The 16,477-nt window shown below is 47.2% G+C and overlaps 2 protein-coding genes across 4 annotated transcripts in view; one reads left to right on the top strand and one right to left on the bottom strand.

Annotated features, from left to right (window-relative positions):
• zwilch (zwilch kinetochore protein) overlaps positions 1-4,083 on the top strand; it is a 72,814-nt gene extending 68,731 nt beyond the window's left edge. Inside the window, exon 18 of the mRNA XM_065002846.1 lies at positions 3,858-4,083. The gene's annotated coding sequence lies outside the window, so the exon portion shown is untranslated. The remainder of the gene's footprint in view (positions 1-3,857) is intronic.
• lctlb (lactase-like b) overlaps positions 1-16,477 on the bottom strand; it is a 39,310-nt gene that overhangs the window by 22,260 nt on the left and 573 nt on the right. For 2 of the 3 annotated variants that reach the window (XM_065002848.1, XM_065002850.1), the window contains exons 2-10: positions 11,062-11,222; positions 9,952-10,112; positions 8,509-8,596; positions 8,211-8,320; positions 7,070-7,198; positions 4,417-4,512; positions 3,826-3,880; positions 3,542-3,703; positions 670-847 (exon numbers count right to left, since the gene is read on the bottom strand). In XM_065002848.1, coding sequence (XP_064858920.1) covers positions 670-847; positions 3,542-3,703; positions 3,826-3,880; positions 4,417-4,512; positions 7,070-7,198; positions 8,211-8,320; positions 8,509-8,596; positions 9,952-10,112; positions 11,062-11,188 — 1,106 coding nt within the window. In that variant the 5' untranslated portion in view covers positions 11,189-11,222. The remainder of the gene's footprint in view (positions 1-669; positions 848-3,541; positions 3,704-3,825; positions 3,881-4,416; positions 4,513-7,069; positions 7,199-8,210; positions 8,321-8,508; positions 8,597-9,951; positions 10,113-11,061; positions 11,223-16,477) is intronic. The other variant, XM_065002849.1, reaches the window with a different exon arrangement.

Genomic DNA, 16,477 nt, shown 5'->3' with positions numbered 1-16,477 from the left:
GACCGCTCTGTATCAGTCTCTCTGCTAACCGACCGCTCTGTATTAGACTCTCTGCTAACAGACCGCTCTGTATCAGACTCTCTGCTAACCGTCCGCTCTGTATCAGACTCTCTGCTAACCGACCGCTCTGTATTAGACTCTCTGCTAACAGACCGCTCTGTATCAGACTCTCTGCTAACCGACCGCTCTGTATCAGACTCTATGCTAACCGACCGCTCTGTATCAGACTCTCTGCTAACCGACCGCTCTGTATCAGACTCTCTGCTAACCGACCGCTCCGTATCAGACTCTATGCTATCCGACCGCTCTGTATCAGACTCATCAGACTTCTCTGCTAACCGCTCTCTGCTAACAGACCGCTATCCGACCGCTCTGTATCAGTCTCTCTGCTAACTGACCATTCTGTATCAGGCTCTCTGCTAACCGACCGCTCTGTATCAGTCTCTCTGCTAACCGACCGCTCTGCTACCTGTTAGTGTAGCTGATGCCACTCGCTCTCTACTAAAGTAGCCTACAATTAAAACCAGATATTTTTTGGTCTTGTACTCAAGTAGACTTTGCGTCTTTTACTTGAGTCATTTCCCATTTATAACTTCACTTTTACTCAAGAATGACAATACAGTACTTTCCCCACTTCTGTCCAGTATGTTAAAGTGCCCAGTCGTCTACCTGTCAGTGAAGTAGCTGCTGCTGCCGTGTCCCGACTGGTAGTTCTTCTGGGTAATGTAGCGCGTGGTGAAGTGACCGATACCCAGGAAGTCACAGGTACCCTTAATGTAGCTCTTCTCCTGGGAAGAGAAGGTGGGGAGGCGGGACGTACCCAGACCCTGCTGGGCACTCTTACGACCTAAAGAGAGACAGAGAGAGACAGAGAGAGAGAGAGAGAGAGAGAGAGAAACAGAGAGAGTCCAGTTTTATTTTTAAATGTTTTGTTGAACCTTTATTTAACTAGGCACGTTTATTTAACTGGTCTCTGTTAGACCTTAGTCCTAACCTTGGGTTGGGAAGGTGGGATGTACCCAGGCCCTGCTGGGCAGAGAGGGAGGCCCAGAGTCACTCAGTACCTCTACCCTCTAGGGTCTAACTCAGTACCTCTACAGTCTGGGGTCTAACTCAGTACCCTCTAGGGTCTAACTCAGTACCCTCTAGGGTCTAACTCAGTACCCTCTAGGGTCTAACTCAGTACCCTCTAGGGTCTAACTCAGTACCCTCTAGGGTCTAACTCAGTACCTCTACCGTCTGGGGTCTAACTCAGTACCCTCTAGGGTCTAACTCAGTACCCTCTAGGGTCTAACTCAGTACCCTCTAGGGTGTAACTCAGTACCCTCTAGGGTGTAACTCAGTACCCTCTAGGGTGTAACTCAGTACCCTCTAGGGTGTAACTCAGTACCCTCTAGGGTGTAACTCAGTACCCTCTAGGGTCTAACTCAGTACCCTCTAGGGTCTAACTCAGTACCCTCTAGGGTCTAACTCAGTACCCTCTAGGGTCTAACTCAGTACCTCTACCCTCTAGGGTCTAACTCAGTACCCTCTAGGGTCTAACTCAGTACCCTCTAGGATCTAACTCAGTACCCTCTAGGGTCTATCTCAGTACCCTCTAGGGTCTAACTCGGTACCCTCTAGGGTCTAACTCAGTACCTCTAGGGTCTAACTCAGTACCCTCTAGGGTCTAACTCAGTACCCTCTAGGGTCTAACTCAGTACCTCTACCCTCTAGGGTCTAACTCAGTACCCTCTAGGGTCTAACTCAGTACCCTCTAGGATCTAACTCAGTACCCTCTAGGGTCTAACTCAGTACCCTCTAGGGTCTAACTCAGTACCCTCTAGGGTCTAACTCAGTACCCTCTAGGGTCTAACTCAGTACCTCTACCCTCTAGGGTCTAACTCAGTACCCTCTAGGGTCTAACTCAGTACCCTCTAGGGTCTAACTCAGTACCCTCTAGGGTCTAACTCAGTACCCTCTAGGGTCTAACTCAGTACCCTCTACTTAACAAGTATGCCTAGACTAGGTTTATACATAACAAGTATGCCTAGACTAGGTTTATACTTAACAAGTATGCCTAGACTAGGTTTATACTTAACAAGTATGCCTAGACTAGGTTTATACATAACAAGTATGCCTAGACTAGGTTTATACTTAACAAGTATGCCTAGACTAGGTTTATACTTAACAAGTATGCCTAGACTAGGTTTATACTTAACAAGTATGCCTAGACTAGGTTTATACTTAACAAGTATGCCTAGACTAGGTTTATACTTAACAAGTATGCCCAGACTAGGTTTATACTTAACAAGTATGCCTAGACTAGGTTTATACTTAACAAGTATGCCTAGACTAGGTTTATACTTAACAAGTATGCCCAGACTAGGTTTATACTTAACAAGTATGCCCAGACTAGGTTTATACTTAACAAGTATGCCCAGACTAGGTGTATACTTAACAAGTATGCCCAGACTAGGTTTCTACTTAACAAGTACGCCCAGACTAGGTTTCTACTTAACAAGTACGCCCAGACTAGGTTTCTACTTAACAAGTACGCCTAGACTAGGTTTCTACTTAACAAGTATGCCTAGACTAGGTTTATACTTAACAAGTATGCCCAGACTAGGTTTATACTTAACAAGTATGCCTAGACTAGGTTTATACTTAACAAGTATGCCTAGACTAGGTTTATACTTAACAAGTATGCCTAGACTAGGTTTATACTTAACAAGTATGCCCAGACTAGGTTTATACTTAACAAGTATGCCCAGACTAGGTTTATACTTAACAAGTATGCCCAGACTAGGTTTATACTTAACAAGTATGCCCAGACTAGGTTTCTACTTAACAAGTACGCCCAGACTAGGTTTCTACTTAACAAGTATGCCCAGACTAGGTTGCTACTTAACAAGTACGCCTAGACTAGGTTTCTACTTAACAAGTACGCCCAGACTAGGTTTCTACTTAACAAGTATGCCTAGACTAGGTTTCTACTTAACAAGTATGCCTAGACTAGTTTGCAAATCAACATTTCCCTAAAGTAATTTTTTTTTTCACACAGTATTTTTGTTGTTGTTGTCTTGCGATGATTCTGTCTGTGAACGTCAGCCATAATTATAGTTAATTATTATTATATTATTCATAATTATAGTTAATTATTATTATATTATTCATAATTATAGTTGATTATTATATTATTCATAATTATAGTTAAATAGTATTATATTATTCATAATTATAGTTTATTATTATTATATTATTCATAATTATAGTTAAATAGTATTATATTATTCATAATTATAGTTAAATAGTATTATATTATTCATAATTATAGTTAAATAGTATTATATTATTCATAATTATAGTTAAATAGTATTATATTATTCATAATTATAGTTAAATAGTATTATATTATTCATAATTATAGTTAAATAGTATTATATTATTCATAATTATAGTTTATTATTATTATATTATTCATAATTATAGTTCATTATCATTATTATACTATTCATAATGATAGTTAATTTGTCAGGTCATGTATCTGATGTAAACTCACCAATAAAGTCCTTCATGACTTGTGGATAGTCCCCGTGGAAGATGGGAGTGGCGAACCAGCCAATGTAGAATTGGACGTATCGCTCTGCTGCCTCGATATCCTTCTGGTTACTGATGTCTACCGGTTCGCCCCAATCTCCAGACAGAGAGATGCCCACCAGACCTACAGGAGATGGAATCAATCGACCAATCAATGTCTTTATTGGCCCAATTAGGGAACTGCGTAGTGCAGTCAGGATTTTTTTTTTTTTTAATTAAATAAGAAAGGCTGTGATACTGATCTACCTTTCTGTTTTTCTCTCCACTTGGTGTCATAGGTGTGCCAGACTTTAGCATGGGCCTGACAAGACAAGGAGAGAGGCAACTGGTATCATCACCTTTCAATTCATCGTCAAACCTTCGATTTAGTGGAATCAGATGTGTAGTGGTAGAGCAACAACGAAAACGATGTGGGTCCACAGGACAAGGATTAATAAATATTGATCTAGTTGAATGAAACGTCCACAGTGGAGTTGATTGATCATGATAAAGTAGTAGAATACACACAGAGTTAGCCTGGTCTCAGATCTGTTGTTGCTGTATAGTCAGCTTCTATGGCCCCTGTAGCCTGGTCTCAGATCTGTTGTTGCTGTATTAGTCAGCTTCTATGGCCCCTGTAGCCTGGTCTCAGATCTGTTGTTGCTGTATTAGTCAGCTTCTATGGCCCCTGTAGCCTGGTCTCAGATCTGTTGTTGCTGTATAGTCAGCTTCTATGGCCCCTGTAGCCTGGTCTCAGATCTGTTGCTGGTCTCAGATCTGTTGTTGCTGTATAGTCAGCTTCTATGGCCCCTGTAGCACAAACCGATCTGGGACCAGGCAAAAATAGTGTCCTCTCACCTTGATCATGTGATGCGCGGCCCGGTAGGCCCCTGTTCCTCTCAGCTTCAGTCCAGGAGCGTGCTCACCTGTCTCATAGCCCTCCACTGCCACTGACTGCAAACACACACTCCAGTTAGTCATTTACCCTGCCCCCCCCCCTCTATAGTCATTTACCCTGCCCCCCTCTATAGTCATTTACCCCCCCCTGCATTTACCCCCCCCCTCTATAGTCATTTACCCTGCCCCCCTATAGTCATTTACCCTGCCCCCCCCCCTATAGTCATTTACCCTGCCCCCCCCTATGGTCATTTACCCTGCCCCCCCCCTATGGTCATTTACCCTGCCCCCCTATAGTCATTTACCCTGCCCCCTCTATAGTCATTTACCCTGCCCCCCTCTATAGTCATTTACCCTGCCCCCCTCTATAGTCATTTACCCTGCCCCTCCCCTATAGTCATTTACCCTGCCCCCCTCTATAGTCATTTACCCTGCCCCCCCTCTATAGTCATTTACCCTGCCCCCCTCTATAGTCATTTACCCTGCCCCCCCTCTATAGTCATTTACCCTGCCCCCCTCTATAGTCATTTACCCTGCCCCCCTATAGTCATTTACCCTGCCCCCCTATAGTCATTTACCCTGCCCCCCTATGGTCATTTACCCTGCCCCCCTCTATAGTCATTTACCCTGCCCCCCCTCTCTATAGTCATTTACCCTGCCCCTCCCCCCTATAGTCATTTACCCTGCCCCCCTCTATAGTCATTTACCCTGCCCCCTCTATAGTCATTTACCCTGCCCCTCCCCCTATAGTAATTTACCCTGCCCCTCCCCTATAGTCATTTACCCTGCCCCTCCACCCTATAGTCATTTACCCTGCCCCTCCCCCTATAGACATTTACCCTGCCCCTCCCCCTATAGAAATTTACCCTGCCCCTCCCCCTATAGACATTTACCCTGCCCCTCCCCCTATAGACATTTACCCTGCCCCTCCCCCCTATAGTCATTTACCCTGCCCCTCCCCCTATAGTCATTTACCCTGCCCCTCCCCCTATAGACATTTACCCTGCCCCCCCCCCTATAGACATTTACCCTGCCCCTCCCCCTATAGACATTTACCCTGCCCCTCCCCCTATAGACATTTACCCTGCCCCTCCCCCTATAGACATTTACCCTGCCACCCCCCTATAGTCATTTACCCTGCCCCTCCCCCATAGTCATTTACCCTGCCCCCCTATAGTCATTTACCCTGCTCCTCCCCCCTATAGACATTTACCCTGCCCCTCCCCCTATAGACATTTACCCTGCCCCTCCCCCTATAGACATTTACCCTGCCCCTCCCCCTATAGACATTTACCCTGCCCCTCCCCCTATAGTCATTTACCCTGCCCCCCCTCTAGACATTTACCCTGCCCCCCCCTCTAGACATTTACCCTGCCCCCCTATAGACATTTACCCTGCCCCTCCCCCTATAGACATTTACCCTGCCCCCCCCTATAGACATTTACCCTGCCCCCCCCTATAGTCATTTACCCTGCCCCTCCCCCTCTAGTCATTTACCCTGCCCCCCTATAGACATTTACCCTGCCCCCCTCTATAGTCATTTACCCTGCCCCCCTCTATAGTCATTTACCCTGCCCCCCTCTATAGTCATTTACCCTGCCCCCCTCTATAGTCATTTACCCTGCCCCTCCCCCTCTATAGACATTTACCCTGCCCCCCTATAGACATTTACCCTGCCCCCCTATAGACATTTACCCTGCCCCCCCCTATAGTCATTTACCCTGCCCCTCCCCCTATAGACATTTACCCTGCCCCTCCCTCCTATAGACATTTACCCTGCCCCTCCCCCCTATAGACATTTACCCTGCCCCTCCCCCTATAGACATTTACCCTGCCCCTCCCCCTATAGACATTTACCCTGCCCCTCCCCCTCTAGTCATTTACCCTGCCCCCCTATAGACATTTACCCTGCCCCTCCCCCTCTAGTAATTTACCCTGCCCCTCCCCCCTATAGTCATTTACCCTGCCCCTCCCCCCTATAGTCATTTACCCTGCCCCTCCCCCTATAGACATTTACCCTGCCCCTCCCCCTCTAGTCATTTACCCTGCCCCTCCCCCTCTAGTCATTTACCCTGCCCCCCTATAGACATTTACCCTGCCCCTCCCCCATATAGACATTTACCCTGCCCCTCCCCTCTATAGTCATTTACCCTGCCCCCCTATAGACATTTACCCTGCCCCTCCCCCCTCTAGTCATTTACCCTGCCCCTCCCCCTATAGTCATTTACCCTGCCCCTCCCCCTATAGACATTTACCCTGCCCCTCCCCCTCTAGTCATTTACCCTGCCCCTCCCCCTCTAGTCATTTACCCTGCCCCCCTATAGACATTTACCCTGCCCCTCCCCCTCTAGTCATTTACCCTGCCCCTCCCCCTATAGACATTTACCCTGCCCCTCCCCCTCTAGTCATTTACCCTGCCCCTCCCCTCTATAGACATTTACCCTGCCCCTCCCCCCTCTAGTTATTTACCCTTTTTAAATGGCTCATGCTAATAACTGTTCCATCAAATTACAATGTATTTAGTGTATTTTACAAGGTCTCAACACACTTCACAGAAAGAAAAAAAGAATAAGTTTGGTTTGAAAAGTGAAGACTTGGTTAAGACTGAATGTACCCATGGGTTGTTCAAGGTGATCCAGTATTTCACTCTGTTTCCGAATCTCTCAAAACACAGGTTGGCAAACTCATTAAAGTAGTTGACCATGCTGATGTTCTGCCATCCTCCGTACTTCTCCTGGAGGACCTACAGGAGCACAAAGAGGAAGAGATGAACCAGCCAAGGGAAATAGTACTGTAGAATCTCTTCTGGGGGGGCTTTATCATAGAGTGGCTAATTTAATAGGATCTCCGTGGGCTTTATCATAGAATGAGTGGCTAATTTAATAGGATCTCCGTGGGCTTTATGACAGAGTGGCTAATTTAATAGGATCTCCGTGGGCTTTATTACAGAGTGGCTAATTTAATAGGATCTCCGTGGGCTTTATCATAGAGTGGCTAATTTAATAGGATCTCCGTGGGCTTTATTACAGAGTGGCTAATTTAATAGGATCTCCGTGGGCTTTATCATAGAGTGGCTAATTTAATAGGATCTCTGTGGGCTTTATAGTAAAGACGTTTAACGTCTTAAAATGTATGACCTTTTTTAATGTGGCATAAACACAACCAGTCGCGATGTTTTCATCTGATTGTCAAACCAATCACTTGAAAAGGATCCTTTAAGCCTGACTACCCGCGCACGTTCTTCCGCTCTGAAATAATTCCTGCAATTCAAACAGTGCACCCGCCATTTGATTCTTGTCAAAGACATCTGTTACAAAACACACACCAAAGTGATTATCGTTCATTAGACCTACACGGTGTGGCGTAAATTGATGCTTCCTCTGCTGCGCACGCACGTCTCGTTCTCCGCCACTCATCTGACGCCCTTCGCATAACGTCACGGTTCTCGTTTGAACCACACGTCAGTTTGGAGTGTATTCCCGACGGTTTCAAGTCCATTCATTCATTTCTCATGCGACTGTCATGCGGTAGGCTAATGATACGTATTAGTGGAATAGCCCACGGTTTCCTTGGCATCTTTGTGTTCGTTAATGTTTAACCGGTGTGGCGTGCCGAATGTTCCCAGGACAACGTACAGTCACATCGTCATCGCCGTACCTTAAGCATGACAGTGACCACAGGAGGTTGGGCTAGACGACACAAATAGATCAAGGTACCAGGCTATGTCGTGTGTCTGTTCTATTAATAAGACCCACCTGAGGAAGATCCCAGTGGTACAGAGTAGCGATGGGAGTGATCTTGTTCTCCAACAGGTTGTCAATCAACTCATCGTAGTACTTTATCCCTTTCTCGTTCACATGGTCAGCTGTGAAAGAAATCCCAGAACCCATCAGCGTGGACCAAAACGTTACACAATACAACTACACAGTAAAACTGGGAGCAATCGACATGTGTGTGGTTGTTTTTTTTTGTAAAAAAAAAAAAATGGTATCCGGCACCTACAAATGTACTAGATGTGTGTACCATACTTGTAATCACACATGGGTAACTCACATTTGATCCCAGTAGGCATGATACGGGGCCAGGAGATGGAGAAGCGATAGTGGTCCAGCTTCAGCTCTTTCATTAGGGAGATGTCCTCCTGGGGTAACAACAGAGATGTTATAGCTCTGGTCTCATTAGGGAGATGTCCTCCTGGGGTAACAACAGGGATGTTATAGCTCTGGTCTCATTAGGGAGATGTCCTCCTGGGGTAACAACAGAGATGTTATAGCTCTGGTTTCATTAGGGAGATGTTCTCCTGGGGTAACAACAGAGATGTTATAGCTCTGGTTTCATTAGGGAGATGTTCTCCTGGGGTAACAACAGAGATGTTATAGCTCTGGTCTCATTAGGGAGATGTTCTGGGGTAACAACAGAGATGTTATAGCTCTGGTCTCATTAGGGAGATGTTCTGGGGTAACAACAGAGATGTTATAGCTCTGGTCTCATTAGGGAGATGTCCTCCTGGGGTAACAACAGAGATGTTATAGCTCTGGTCTCATTAGGGAGATGTCCTCATGGGGTAACAACAGAGATGTTATAGCTCTGGTCTCATTAGGGAGATGTCCTCATGGGGTAACAACAGAGATGTTATAGCTCTGGTCTCATTAGGGAGATGTCCTCCTGGGGTAACAACAGAGATGTTATAGCTCTGGTCTCATTAGGGAGATGTTCTGGGGTAACAACAGAGATGTTATAGCTCTGGTCTCATTAGGGAGATGTCCTCCTAGGGTAACAACAGAGATGTTATAGCTCTGGTCTCATTAGGGAGATGTCCTCATGGGGTAACAACAGAGATGTTATAGCTCTGGTCTCATTAGGGAGATGTTCTCCTGGGGTAACAACAGAGATGTTATAGCTCTGGTCTCATTAGGGAGATGTTCTGGGGTAACAACAGAGATGTTATAGCTCTGGTCTCATTAGGGAGATGTTATAGCTCTGGTCTCATTAGGGAGATGTTCTGGGGTAACAACAGAGATGTTATAGCTCTGGTCTCATTAGGGAGATGTCCTCCTGGGGTAACAACAGAGATGTTATAGCTCTGGTCTCATTAGGGAGATGTTCTGGGGTAACAGCAGAGATGTTATAGCTCTGGTCTCATTAGGGAGATGTCCTCATGGGGTAACAACAGAGATGTTATAGCTCTGGTCTCATTAGGGAGATGTCCTCCTGGGGTAACAACAGAGATGTTATAGCTCTGGTCTCATTAGGGAGATGTTCTCCTGGGGTAACAACAGAGATGTTATAGCTCTGGTCTCTTACCTCCAAGGTAGTGTACAAGTAAAGGGTTTAGGTAGCGGGTTACATTTGCGGGAAACGAGTTAAATGAAATGTTTTAAGGTGAATTTCTATGATTTTTACAATGGTCTGTTACCAGAGTAACGTTCAGTCGCTGATTTGAAGTTGTGTTATGGTACTTGTGAGGTGCTGTTTTTCTTCAGTAAAGGAAGTCACCTTGATTTTGTAGTATCCCTGGCAGGAAGAGTCTCCGGTGTCGTTCTGCAGTATCTTTCCCTTCCTGTGAGAGAACACATCCCAGATACTCAGTCCTTTACCGTCTTGGTCCCAGGCTCCTTCTGTTTGATAGGCTGAACTGCCGGCACCCCACGAAAATCCTGCACACGGGTGGAGAACGATCACGATCGGTCGATCAGTCTTTCAATCAGTCAGTCAGTCAGTCAGTCAATCAGTCAGTCAGTCAATCAGTCAGTCTGTCAGTCAATCAGTCAGTCTGTCAATCGATCAGTCAGTCAGTCAGTCAATCAGTCAGTCAGTCAGTCAATCAATCAGTCAGTCAGTCAATCAGTCAGTCGATCAGTCAGTCAGTCAGACAGTCAATCGATCAGTCAGTCTGTCAGTTAATCGATCAGTCAGTCAGTCGATCGATCGAGGTTGGATGTGTGTGTTGATGGTTGGATGTGTGTTGATGGTTGGATGTGTGTTGAGGGTTGGATGTGTGTTGATGGTTGGATGTGTGTGTTGCGGGTTGGATGTGTGTTGAGGGTTGGATGTGTGTTGATGGTTGGATGTGTGTGTTGAGGGTTGGATGTGTGTTGATGGTTGGATGTGTGTTCAGGGTTGGATGTGTGTTGATGGTTGGATGTGTGTGTTGCGGGTTGGATGTGTGTTGATGGTTGGATGTGTGTTGATGGTTGGATGTGTGTTTAGGGTTGGATGTGTGTGTTGATGGTTGGATGTGTGTGTTGATGGTTGGATGTGTGTGTTGATGGTTGGATGTGTGTTGATGGTTGGATGTGTGTTTAGGGTTGGATGTGTGTTGTTTGGAGGGTTGGATGTGTGTTTAGGGTTGGATGTGTGTGTTGAGGGTTGGATGTGTGTGTTGAGGGTTGGATGTGTGTGTTTAGGGTTGGATGTGTGTGTTCAGGGTTGGATGTGTGTTGAGTGTTGGATGTGTGTTGAGGTTGGATGTGTGTTGATGTGTTGGATGTGTGTTGATGGTTGGAAGTGTGTTCAGGCTTAGGTTTGTGTCATACAATGTTTGACGTTATGCAAGGTTGCATTGTACAGGGTTTAGTGTGTGTTCTGCAGGGTTTGAGTCCGTACCAGCTGGAAAAGTCCCATAATAGAAGGAGCCGCGGTCGTTCTTTGTCCAGTCGAAGTCCTCAGCCGCAGACAGACACAGCACCAGCACCAGCACATGGCACATCCTGACCGCACAGCAGGGAAGCATGGTAGTCCTCCTATCTCTGGTGACCCAGGCACTGCTGAAACAGAGAGGGCTCTGATACATTCAGCAGCTCTCTGTGTCTCTGTCTCCGTGTCTCTGTGTCTCCGTGTCTCTCTCTCTCTCCGTGTCTCTGTCTCTCTCTCTCTCCGTGTCTCTGTCTCTCTCTCCGTGTCTCTCTCTTCTCTCTCTCTCTCTCTCTCTCTCTCTCCCCTCCTCTCTCTCTCTCCCCTTCTCTCTCTCTGTCTCTCTCTCTGTCTCTCTGTCTCCGTGTCTCTGTCTCCGTGTCTCTGTGTCTCTGTCTGTGTCTCTGTCTGTGTCTCTGTCTCCATCTCTGTCTCTCTGTCTCTCTCTCTCTCTCTCTCTCTCTCTCTCTCTCTCTCTCTCTCTCTGTCTCTCTCTCTCTCTCTCTCTCTCTCTCTCCTCTCTCTCTCTCTCTCTCTCTCTCTCTCTCTCTCTCTCGGTCTCTCTTCTCTCTCTCTTTCTCTCTCTGTCTCTGTGTCTCTCTCTCTGTCTCTCTCTTCTCTCTCTCTCTCTACTCTGTTAATATAAAGAATTGTTCATGTGAATTCCCTTTGGTCTGACAGGTCACAGAGCCTTCAGAAAGTATTCAAACCCCTCGACTCATTCCACATCTTGTTGTGTTACAGCCTGAATTCAAAATGGATTAAATCTTTTTCTCTCTCAACCATCTACACACACTACCCCATTATGACATCACAATACCCCATTATGACATCACAATACCCCATTATGACAAAGTGAAAGCATGTTTTTAGAAGTGTTTGCAAATGTATTGAAAATGAAATGCAGAAATACAGTGGGAGGAAAAAGTATGTTAAACCTTTGGAATTACCTGGATTTAAATCGGTCACAAAAATAGACAGTCTGCTTCAACTAATAACACACAACTTATTGTATTTTTCTTGTCTATATTGAATACATCATTTAAACAGTGTACGTTGGGGAAAGTATGTGAACCCCCCTAATGGCTAATGACTTCTCCAAAAGCTAATTGGAGGCAGGAGTCCGCTAACCTGGAGTCCAATCAATGAGATGAGATTGGAGATGTGAGTTTGCTATTCACAAGGAGCATTGCCTAATGTGAACCACACCTTGAACAAACGAGATCTCCGAAGACCTAAGATTAAGAATTGTTGACTTGCATGAACCTGAAAAGGGTTACAAAAGTATCTCTAAAAGCCTTGATGTTCATCAGTCCACGGTAAGACAAATTGTCTATAAATGAAGACATTTCAGCACTGTTGCTACTCTCCCTAGGAGTGGCCGTCCTGCAAAGATGACTGCAAGAGCACAGTGCAGAATGCTCAATGAGGTTAAGAAGAATCCTAGAGTGTCAGCTAAAGACTTACAGAAATCTCTGGAACATGCTAACATCTCTGTTGACGAGTCTACGATACGTAAAACACTAAACAAGAATGGTGTTCATGGGAGGACACCACAGAAGAAGCCACTGCTGTCCAAAAAAAACCATTGCTGCACGTCTGAAGTTTGCAAAAGGGCACCTGGATGTTCCACAGCGCTACTGGCAAAATATTCTGTGGACAGATGGAACTACAGTTGAGTTGTTTGGAAGGAACTCACAACACTATGTGTGGAGAGAAAAAGGCACAACACACCAACATCAAAACCTCATCCCAACTGTAAAGTCTGGTGGAGGGAGCATTGTGGTTTGGGGCTGCCTCAGGGCCTGGGCAGATTGCTATCATCGACGGGAAAATGAATTCGCAAAATTATCCAGACATTTTGCAGGAGAATGTTAGGCTGTCCAACAATGTCTGTCCGACAATTGAAGCTCAACAGAAGTTGGGTGATGCAACAGGACAACGACCCAAAACACAGAAGTAAATCTACAACAGTGGCTTCAACAGAAGAAAATACGCCTTCTGGAGTGGCCCAGTCAGAGTCCTGACCTCAATCCGATTTGAGATGCTGTGGCATGACCTCAAGAGAACGGTTCACACAAGACATCCCAAGACAATTGCTGAACTGAAACAGTTTTGTAAAGAGGAATGGTGTCCTGTTACCGTTGGGTTCAGCAGAATACAGGGTGTCCTGTAGGGTTCAGCAGACTACAGGGTGTCCTGTAGGGTTCAGCAGGCTACAGGGTGCCCTGTTACCGTTGGGTTCAGCAGAATACAGGGTGTCCTGTAGGGTTCAGCAGACTACAGGGTGCCCTGTAGGGTTCAGCAGACTACAGGGTGTCCTGTAGGGTTCAGCAGACTACAGGGTGCCTGTAGGGTTCAGCAGACTACAGGGTGTCCTGTAGGGTTCAGCAGACTACAGGGTGTCCTGTAGGGTTCAGCAGACTACAGGGTGTCCTGTAGGGTTCAGCAGACTGCAGGGTGTCCTGTAGGGTTCAGCAGAATACAGGGTGCCCTGTAGGGTTCAGCAGACTACAGGGTGTCCTGTAGGGTTCAGCAGCAGACTACAGGGTGTCCTGTAGGGTTCAGCAGACTACAGGGTGTCCTGTAGGGTTCAGCAGACTACAGGGTGTCCTGTTACCGTTGGGTTCAGCAGACTACAGGGTGTCCTGTATGGTTCAGCAGACTACAGGGTGCCTGTAGGGTTCAGCAGACTGCAGGGTGTCCTGTAGGGTTCAGCAGACTGCAGGGTGTCCTGTAGGGTTCAGCAGACTGCAGGGTGTCCTGTAGGGTTCAGCAGACTACAGGGTGCCCTGTTACCGTTGGGTTCAGCAGACTACAGGGTGTCCTGTAGGGTTCAGCAGACTACAGGGTGCCTGTAGGGTTCAGCAGACTGCAGGGTGCCCTGTAGGGTTCAGCAGACTACAGGGTGTCCTGTAGGGTTCAGCAGACTACAGGGTGCCTGTAGGGTTCAGCAGACTGCAGGGTGCCCTATAGGGTTCAGCAGACTACAGGGTGTCCTGTAGGGTTCAGCAGAATACAGGGTGCCCTGTAGGGTTCAGCAGACTACAGGGTGTCCTGTAGGGTTCAGCAGACTGCAGGGTGTCCTGTAGGGTTCAGCAGACTACAGGGTGCCCTGTAGGGTTCAGCAGACTACAGGGTGTCCTGTAGGGTTCAGCAGGCTACAGGGTGCCCTGTAGGGTTCAGCAGACTACAGGGTGCCCTGTAGGGTTCAGCAGACTACAGGGTGCCCTGTAGGGTTCAGCAGACTACAGGGTGTCCTGTAGGGTTCAGCAGACTACAGGGTGTCCTGTAGGGTTCAGCAGACTACAGGGTGCCCTGTAGGGTTCAGCAGACTGCAGGGTGCCCTGTAGGGTTCAGCAGACTACAGGGTGTCCTGTAGGGTTCAGCAGACTGCAGGGTGTCCTGTAGGGTTCAGCAGACTGCAGGGTGCCCTGTAGGGTTCAGCAGACTACAGGGTGTCCTGTAGGGTTCAGCAGGTGTCCTGTAGGGTTCAGCAGACTGCAGGGTGTCCTGTAGGGTTCAGCAGACTGCAGGGTGCCCTGTAGGGTTCAGCAGGCTTCAGGGTGCCCTGTAGGGTTCAGCAGACTACAGGGTGCCCTGTAGGGTTCAGCAGACTACAGGGTGTCCTGTAGGGTTCAGCAGACTGCAGGGTGTCCTGTAGGGTTCAGCAGACTACAGGATGTCCTGTTACCGTTGGGTTCAGCAGAATACAGGGTGTCCTGTAGGGTTCAGCAGACTACAGGGTGCCCTGTAGGGTTCAGCAGACTACAGGGTGTCCTGTAGGGTTCAGCAGACTACAGGGTGTCCTGTTACCGTTGGTTTCTGTTACTGTCTAATGGTATAATATGTCTAATGATATAATATGTCTAATGGTATAATATGTCTAATGGTATGAAATGTCTAGGGGTATAATATGTCTAATGGTATAATATGTCTAATGGTATAATATGTCTAAGGGTATAATATGTTTAATGGTATAATATATCTACTGTCTAATGGTATAATATGTCTAAGGGTATAATATGTCTAGGGGTATAATATGTCTAAGGGTATAATATGTCTAAGGGTATAATATGTCTAATGGTATAATATGTCTAGGGGTATAATATGTCTAAGGGTATAATATGTCTAATGGTATAATATGTCTATGTATATGTCATTTCCAAGGATATGAGCAACATTTGCACCAAGAGAACAGCAGAAAAAAAATCAATAAACTCAAGACGTTATTCCACTGCCTTATCAATATCTTTGTTTTCCAGCAGCAATTCAAAACCAGGCTTGAAGCTGTATCTCACAAGAGATCCATTCTATGACACAAAACTCTGTTGGAGCAATGAGAGGGAGAGGGATAGAGAGAGAGGGATAGAGAGAGAGAGAGGGAGGGGGGAGAGGGTAGAGGGAGGGAGAGGTAGAGAGAGAGAGGGAGGGAGGGAGAGGTAGAGAGAGGGAGGGAGGGAGAGGCAGAGAGAGAGAGGGGAGGGGGTAGAGAGGGAGAGGGATAGAGAGAGGGAGGGAGGGTAGGGGGAGGGAGAGAGAGAGAGAGAGAGGGGATAGAGAGAGAGGGATAGAGAGAGAGAGAGGGAGGGGGAGAGAGAGAGAGGGAGGGAGGGAGAGGGAGGGAGAGGTAGAGAGAGGGAGGGAGGGAGAGGCAGAGAGAGAGAGGGAGAGGGGGTAGAGAGAGAGAGGGAGGGAGGGAGAGGTAGAGAGAGAGGGAGGGAGAGAGAGGGGAGGGAGGGAGAGGCAGAGAGAGAGAGGGGAGGGGAGAGAGAGGGAGGGAGATGGGGAGGGGAGAGAGAGAGGGAGGGAGAGAGAGGGAGGGAGGGAGGGACAGAGAGGGAGGGAGAGAGAGAGAGAGGGAGGGAGAGGTAGAGAGAGGTAGGGAGGGAGAGGTAGAGAGAGGTAGGGAGGGAGAGAGAGAGGGGAGGGAGGGAGAGAGCGGCGGTAGGGAGAGAGAGGGAGAGGGAGGGAGAGAGGGAGGGAGGGAGGGAGGGAGGGAGAGAGAGAGGGAGGGAGGGAGAGAGAGAGAGAGAGGGAGGGAGGGAGAGAGAGAGATGACACACTGCCATTGACAGTCTGCAGACACTGCTCTCACAGTGGTGTTACCTGGCTGAGTTATTAATCAAATCAAATCAAATGTATTTATATAGCCCTTCGTACATCAGCTGATATCTCAAAGTGCTGTACAGAAACTGTATTACAACACACTGCAGCAAACACTACAGGCTCCTGAGTGGCCCTAGCGGTCTAAGACACTGAGTCTCAGTGCTAGAGGCGTCACTACAGGCTCCCGAGTGGCCCTAGCAGTCTAAGACACTGAGTCTCAGTGCTAGAGGCGTCACTACAGGCTCCCGAGTGGCCCTAGCGGTCTAAGACACTGAGTCTC

The sequence above is a fragment of the Oncorhynchus nerka genome, linkage group LG17 (assembly GCF_034236695.1).
Source record: "Oncorhynchus nerka isolate Pitt River linkage group LG17, Oner_Uvic_2.0, whole genome shotgun sequence".
In the NCBI taxonomy this organism is placed as follows: domain Eukaryota; kingdom Metazoa; phylum Chordata; class Actinopteri; order Salmoniformes; family Salmonidae; genus Oncorhynchus; species Oncorhynchus nerka.
This window is presented reverse-complemented; position numbering and strand designations above follow the sequence as displayed.